The sequence below is a fragment of the Panthera uncia genome, chromosome D4 (genome assembly GCF_023721935.1).
Source record: "Panthera uncia isolate 11264 chromosome D4, Puncia_PCG_1.0, whole genome shotgun sequence".
Classification (NCBI taxonomy): Eukaryota; Metazoa; Chordata; class Mammalia; order Carnivora; family Felidae; genus Panthera; species Panthera uncia.
In genome coordinates, this window is record NC_064807.1 from 56026563 (window position 1) to 56033868 (window position 7306).

The window sequence follows — 7306 nt, forward strand, 5'->3', positions numbered from 1 at the left end:
TTCTTCTTCTTCTTCTTCTTCTTCTTCTTCTTCTTCTTCTTCTTCTTTTTTTCTAGAGGGTGGGGAGGAGCAGAGAGAAAGGGGGAGAGAGAATCCCAGGCAGGCTCCACACTCAGCACAGAGCCCAACATGGGGCTGGATCCCACAACCCTGGGATCATGACCTGAGCCAAAACCAAGAGTTGGATGCTCAACCTATTGAGCCACCAAAACGCCCCACTTTCTTCTTTTTATTTTTTTTTATTTAAAAAAAAATTTTTTTTTTTTAACGTTTATTCATTTTTGAGAGAGAGACAGAGCGTTAGCAGGGGAGGGGCAGAGAGAGAGGGAGACACAGAATCCGAAGCAGGCTCCAGGCTCGGAGCTGTCAGCACAGAGCCCGACGCAGGGCTCGAACTCACGAACCGTGAGATCATGACCTGAGCCGCACACTTAACCAACTGAGCCACCCAGGCGCCCCACTTTCTTCTTTTTAAAGTGACTATTTTTCTTCCTGATTGTGAAAGATGAAAATTTGTACAGTATACTAGATGGAAGAGGAAAAAATGCCACCTATAGACAACCAGTGTTTACATTTTGGGGCATAACCTTTTAAGTCTTCTTTAAAACTTCAGCATTTAAATAGTAAGGTTTCTGAGTTTGCTCTCTCATAGTATCCTAGTAAAGCCTAAAAATCCCTACCTGGGGATTTCCTGGTCTTGTCATAGCTCTGTATCCAATAAGAAAATGGTTCTGTTTGGGATTCAAGGCGCCGACATTGGTTTCAGCCTCTCTTCCAATCTTAAGTCCTACAGATTCCCATTCAGAGTGGGTCATCACTAAGCAACCCTTGTCCCACCAGACTCTCCCAATTCTATTCTCCTCCCTAGCCAGCCATTTTTTACCTATTGTTCAAAGCACACCACTTGTAACTATGTAATTGGGTAAACAACTCCTCTAAGCCTCAGTTTCCTTATCTACAAAATGGGGTACCTCCTGCCCTGCCTATTTCATGGAATGGTTGAAAGAGCAAATAACATTATAAATAGGAAAGCCATAGGGTACCTGTGTCAGGTATTACTGTTACTTGCACATACACTATCTGAACTCCCAATCAGATGCTGTCTTGTTCTGTCAGTGTTTCTCACACGAGTCTGACACACTTTTAAATTTCTTGGGGAAAGGGATAGTGACAAAGACTAGCTGATCATTACCACAGCTTTAAGCACAGGGCAGGGCACATGGTCTGAAGTCTGTAAATTATTTGCTGAATTTACCAGTGAATGTACAAACAGTGGGGCACTACACAGGTGAACATGAAGAGGAGCAAGGGGAGGAGAAATGTGATTAGAGAATAGGGAGGGTACATTCTGGGAGAAGGGGGAAGGGGGGGGGAAGGAGGAAGACAAAGGATGAGATGATGGGAAAGCAGAAGGTCCTCTTTGCCAGTTTAGAGGAAACTGGACTTTGAAACTAGAGGCCATAAAGGAATGGAGAAGGGAGGGAGGTTACAGCAGGGATTAGGGCAGTGAGGGAGAAATGCAAGATCTGAAGGTAAGCCTAACAAAAGAGTATCTGGTGTAGAACAAGCACTCAGTAAACATGTATTGAATGAATGGACTCAGGCTGGAAGGGAGAGCAATCAAAACTGAGTCACCACAATGAGGCCAAGAGAACTCTGGCTTGCTGCATGCAACTCCTGATCAGCAAACCTCCAGTTTGGTCTCCTCTTAGGGTTCATCTCTCATTCCCCTAATTTAGCAGCTGGCCATTCCTGACCCATTTGGCCTTCTCCCTTATTTCAGCCCCAATTTAAGAATTATTCACAATTAATTGTTCCTTGTTTCACTCCTGCTTTCTCCTCAGTGCAGGACCTCATCCCATTCCAAAAGCCCCATGACAATGATCTCCACCCTATCCTGGCATGTGGAGCCAAGGTTCAGGGGGCTGAACACAGCTTCAGGCCTCTGATTCAGCTCACACTTAGGGGCTGAGGGGCTAGGAGGCCTACCCGTTCTTGATCTCAGTGTCCTACCACATGCATCCCATTGTGCTTCTCTCAGTACTCTAGCCCTCAGATCTTATTTTGACCCAGAGCTCTGGGGGTCAGAGTTGGGCTGAGTCAGTTTCTGAAGTAACCTGGAGGGATGATTGTTCTTTAGTACAGGCCACCCACAGGAACTAGCAGAGGAGCCAGATACCCAGGCAGCGTCAGGCCCTTCCCACTGCTTAGGGCTGGGCTGGGGTAAGGTAAATGCGCTCCCAACCCAGCCCTACAGCACTGACTGAAAGGGAAGGGTCCCCTACTTTAGAGGCTGTTAGAGCTGGGTTTTCTAACCTTTATTCCGCCATCCCCAGCTTGTGTTTACTTTGTGGATTGACTCAGAATGACCTAAGGGTGATGCTTTCTGTCCTCATATCCACCTGTTCCTGTTAATAGGTCTTGGCTTCTCATCACTAGCTTCTGAACTCCGTGGGGATCTGTAAGGATCTAAAGGAGTTCTACAGCTCAGGATAAGCTCGTGGGGTGTCTGCAACCCTTGGGGGAAGGGGTACCAGAGCAGGCCTTGGAAGACTATATTACTTAGAGCTCTAGGGACACTTATGGCAGTGCCTCTCTGGCCAGAGATCTCTGCTTTTTGTATCAGGGATTGTCTATCTCAGAATAAAGTGAACAGCACACCCCTCTCCTTAGGGTGAGAGCCGGCAGGCTGTCACCCACTCCCTGGAGCTAAAGCTTGAAAGAAACCAATGGGTGTTGGGACTGTAATGTGGTGTGCCTTTTAAATGAGGCAGACAGAACACCCCAGTTACTCGGGAATCAGGTTGAGAATTCGCCCCTTTGGAATAAGGAATAAAACAACATTGTGTCTGTACCATAGTAGACAAGACTATCCTTTCCCGCCTTGCTACAAAGTATAGCAAATGCCAAAGGGAAGTCTTTGGAAAAGGAGTGAGATGGAGCCTAAATGGGAAAGGATGACTGCAGGCCCAAGATGTTCCTGCTCTTTCCTACTAGAAAGACAAGTTTCTGGGAGGAAGGGGGTTGCAGAGATGTGACCCGGTCTCACCGGCGCTCCAAACCACAGGCTTAGAATATGTTGGGGGTAAGGGCCAACTGACTGGAACAAGGCACCCACCTGCTTTCTCACCCTTTCTCACCTCTGCTGGAAATCTTGTGCTGGAACAAAGTGAAACCTAAAGTACTCTAGGCAATGGGATCTACTCACCGCAAGCCCATGCCCAGATGCTTTATCAGGTTGCTCAGGGAGATGTTGTTGGCATTAAAGGGTTTCCTCTTCTCTGCAAACTCATGAGCCAGGCAGATGCGCCAGCCAAAGGGAGGCACCTGGTAGCCCTTAGCTTTGCCTTCATAAGAAGCCATCAGTTGCCCACAGTCCTGCGGATTGCTGCAGCCCGGCTCACTTAGGGGCCGATTGTCTTCAGGGCTGTCGCAGTCTGTAACCTGCCCAGCCTCAGTGCCTCCAGCATTATCAGGGCAATAAACCTGTGGATCCCCTTTGGCACAGCTAGTCTGCTCCGAGGCTGGGACTCCGGTTCCCATGTTCTCAGGATCCTGGGTCCCCACGACCTCGATGGTCCCGGGTCCCAAGTCTTTGGGTACAAAGTATCTCTCTAGGCAAGTCCAGATGCGGGCGGCGGTGGTTGTTAGGTGTCGTCTCGGAGGGCCAGGCGCTGGGGAAAGCCGAGGTGAGCTAGTGTTTCCGTGGAGCCTGGGAGCTGTTGCTGCAGCGGCGTTGGCGGCGACAGCAATAAAGCCGCCTCGGGCTCCCCCTCGGTCGTCTCTCTGGGTCCTGGGAGGGAAGGATCGGGTCTCGTCGTCATTGGGCCGCGGTGATTAGTTTGCCCAGCCAAAGGGCGACTGAGCCCGCGGAAAGGGGAGGAGCCCCGGGGGCCAGCCCGCAAGGAACCGCCCCCGGGACCGGCCTGGGAGCTTGCGGCCGCCTGAGCCCCGTCTCCGGGCCGTGGCGCCAGGCCCCACCCCGCCCTGGGTAGGGCGCCGGGTCCCGCCGGTTGGCGTCTGGGACAGCGCCTGCGCCCGGGTGCCAGCCTGTGGGAAGGTGACCCAAGGCGGCGGGACAACCCGAGCCCCTTCCGGTCCGATCAGCCGGGCGTTTCCGGTCGGAAGGCGCTCGGTGGGGAAGGGGGGGCTGAAGGGAAGTCCCGCCTCTGCCGCGGACGCCGCCACGCATTTGGCCCGGTCGTGGAAAGGCGGGCAGGTGAGGGCCTCGGTGTGCCGAGACCCGGTATTCGACCGTGTGAGGTGCCCGGGCTAAAGGCACGAGGTGACGGGCGGTCGTGGCGTTGGGCTGGGACCTGGAGCCTGGAGGGAGGTTGGGGAGGCTGGTTTGGGGGTTCGGGAGGTAGGGGGACTAACTCGGTACTGAGAGGGGCGGGGGTCTGGAACCCAGAGAGACGTCCTCCCCCTACTGGGTCAGCTGCCACCCGTACTTGCCATCCACTTTCCCGCACCCCAAAGCCAGGCGCTTCACTTAGACACCGTGCTGGTGGCCGCTGTTCTCCTCTGTCCTGGCCCCAAGGTTCTCTGCAGACGCCCCTCCCTGCCATGGTACTGACCTCTGACCCCCCTTGTTTCCTTTTAGATCTGATTCCGGAGCTGCCATGATTGAAGTGGTAGCAGAGCTGAGCCGAGGTCCTGTGTTTCTGGCGGGGGAGGCGCTGGAGTGTGTGGTGACAGTCACCAACCCCCTACCCCCCACGGCCACTTCTGCATCCAGGTGGGGATGCACATACTGAAGGAGGTGGTTCTTCTGGGAGGAAGCCTGGTTTCTATGGTGCTAAGCCAGAGCTCAGATTGTCCTGTAGCACACCACCACCTTCTTGCTCATTGCGCTCTCATTTTAGGAAAGGGCTGTTGAACTGAACGTGTGGTTGACAGAGCCCTCCACCCTCCCTTCCCCCCTTCCCCATTTCCATTTTACCCACAGTATACTTCTTTTTAATGGATTCTCTTTGAGGTTCAGGATTCCCCGATCCCTAAGACAGACAGCCACTTCACCATGTTGGTCTCCTCAGATGGTGTGGGGGGGGTGGGGGGAGTTTGGGAGAGCATTTGTGAGGTCAGGAGCTCCCCTCTGATGCTTTCTTTTCTTCTTCCCATAGTGAGGCTTTGGCCTGGGCCAGTGCCCAAATCCACTGCCAGTTCCATGCCAGTGAGAGTCGAGTAGCACTACCTCCCCCTGACGCCAGTCAGCCAGACGTCCAGCCTGAGAGCCAGACTGTCTTTCTACCACACCGAGGTTAAAGATGGGCATTTGCCTTTGGAAGGGGGTGGAGTCATTGTCACCTGAGAGTGAATTTGTTAAGTTGTTCTAGTGGATCCTTATAGTTTCTGTCATATTGGGGATGTTGGGGAATGTAATTGTTGTTTTGGGGGTATATGACCGTTTCTGTCTTACAACAAGAAAATAAGGGTAGCTTGCTTTGGGCTGCCCCCACTTGCTGTGCTAGTTTCACCTAGTACTAGACAGTGGGTCATTTAAAAAAAAATTTTTTTTTTTTAACGTTTGTTTATTTTTGAGACAGAGAGACAGAGCATGAACAGGGGAGGGTCAGAGAGAGAGGGAGACACAGAATCTGAAACAGGCTCCAGGCTCTGAGCGGTCAGCACACAGCCCGACGTGGGACTCAAACTCACGGACCGCGAGATCATGACCTGAGCCGAAGTCGGATGCTTAACCGACTGAGCCACCCAGGCGCCCCTAGACAGTGGGTCATTAAATTGCAGTCTTTCTTATCTCTTTCAGGTGAGAGGGGTCAGTGTATCCTTTCCACTCCACCAAAAATCCTTTTCTGTGATCTGAGGCTAGATCCTGGAGAGTCCAAATCATGTGAGTGCCTATCTCTTTCCCACCCCTGGATTGCCTTCTAAGGCTCCTGGAGGGAGGACTTCTCTGGTTGCCTCTGGCTGGCCTGACTACTACTTCCCAACCAGACTCCTACAGTGAAGTGCTGCCCATAGAGGGACCACCCTCCTTTCGGGGTCAGTCAGTCAAGTATGTCTACAAACTGACCATTGGCTGCCAGCGTGTCAACTCACCCATCACTTTACTCAGGGTCCCTCTGAGGGTTCTTGTGCTGACAGGTAAGTAAGGATTCCCAGAGGGAAGGGCTGGGGAAGAGCCTCACCAAAGCAGAAATGATCTGTAGAGGGCCTGCGAGGGGGGCTGGAGGGAAGCTTCCTGGTCTTAGTAAAGGTGCAAGTTGGGGGGTGGGGGGCGGTTTCTGGAGACTAGGTTGAAATGTGTACCTGGGATGTGGCTCCCCTTACCTTCAGCCATCACAGGTTGGAGTCTGAAACCCTAACCTCTACTGTCTATTCCCTCCTAGCACTACCTTTCCATCTCTTCTCTCTGTAGGCCTTCAAGATATCCGGTTTCCCCAGGATGAGGCTGTAGCCCCATCTAGTCCATTCTTGGAGGAGGATGAAGGTGGGAAGAAGGATTCATGGCTAGCAGAGCTGGCTGGGGAGCGTCTCATGGCTGCCACATCCTGCCGCAGCCTCCGTGAGAATCCTTTCACAATTGTCCTCCCCCATACCCCCATATTATTACTGTCTCTGACAGATTTTCCTAATTGCCATATGCTTCTTGAGGATTCACTGATACTCATCCCACATTATAAAGAAAAACCCCACCTTGGCCTCCGGCTCCCAGCCCTTGGTACTCCCCAGTGTGGACTCCAGGCTCATAGTGTCCCATTCTTCCCAGATCTATACAATATCAGTGATGGCCGAGGAAAAGTTGGGACATTTGGCATCTTCAAATCTGTATACAGACTCGGCGAGGATGTGGTGGGGACCTTAAACTTAGGGGAAGGAACTGTAGCTTGTTTGCAGGTGAGAAGGAAAGGGGATTTTGGGGTGCTGGGCCTGGAGGGCTAGGGAGGAAGGAGGAAGGGCCTACATTAAGAGGGGTGGTATGTAGAAGTGAATAGTGTGGTCACCCAGGGTCTTTTTGGTAAAATAGCTTGAGATTGGGCTCAAGCTTCTCACCTAGAGTCCTTATTTTCAAGTGCCTGCTAGCAACCACTTCTCTTCTTGCTCCCAGTTTTCAGTAAGTTTACAGACTGAGGAACGTGTACAGCCTGAATACCAGAGGCGCCGCAGGACAGGGGGTATCCCCTCTGTCTCTCATGTGACTCATGCCCGGCACCAGGAGTCCTGCCTACATACAACCAGAACCAGCTTCTCCCTCCCCATCCCTCTCAGCTCCACCCCAGGCTTCTGCACAGCCATTGGTGAGACCCAGACCATCATCGGCGGGGGGGGGGGGGGGGGGGGGGGG

General features: G+C 52.4%; 2 protein-coding genes across 4 annotated transcripts in view; one reads left to right on the forward strand and one right to left on the reverse strand.

Moving 5' to 3' along the window:
* Positions 1 to 4659, reverse strand: part of GBA2 (glucosylceramidase beta 2) — a 12464-nt gene extending 7805 nt beyond the window's left edge. For 2 of the 3 annotated variants that reach the window (XM_049626089.1, XM_049626083.1), the window contains exons 1-2: positions 4578 to 4659; positions 3209 to 3793 (exon numbers count right to left, since the gene is read on the reverse strand). In XM_049626089.1, coding sequence (XP_049482046.1) covers positions 3209 to 3793; positions 4578 to 4624 — 632 coding nt within the window. In that variant the 5' untranslated portion in view covers positions 4625 to 4659. Of the gene's footprint in view, positions 1 to 3208; positions 3794 to 4455; positions 4535 to 4577 lie in introns of those variants that run through there. The other variant, XM_049626094.1, reaches the window with a different exon arrangement.
* RGP1 (RGP1 homolog, RAB6A GEF complex partner 1) overlaps positions 4623 to 7306 on the forward strand; it is a 3708-nt gene continuing 1024 nt past the window's right edge. Inside the window, exons 1-7 of the mRNA XM_049626101.1 lie at positions 4623 to 4738; positions 5124 to 5260; positions 5768 to 5851; positions 5956 to 6105; positions 6380 to 6526; positions 6731 to 6858; positions 7070 to 7259. Of these exons, the coding sequence (XP_049482058.1) occupies positions 4623 to 4738; positions 5124 to 5260; positions 5768 to 5851; positions 5956 to 6105; positions 6380 to 6526; positions 6731 to 6858; positions 7070 to 7259 (952 nt within the window). The remainder of the gene's footprint in view (positions 4739 to 5123; positions 5261 to 5767; positions 5852 to 5955; positions 6106 to 6379; positions 6527 to 6730; positions 6859 to 7069; positions 7260 to 7306) is intronic.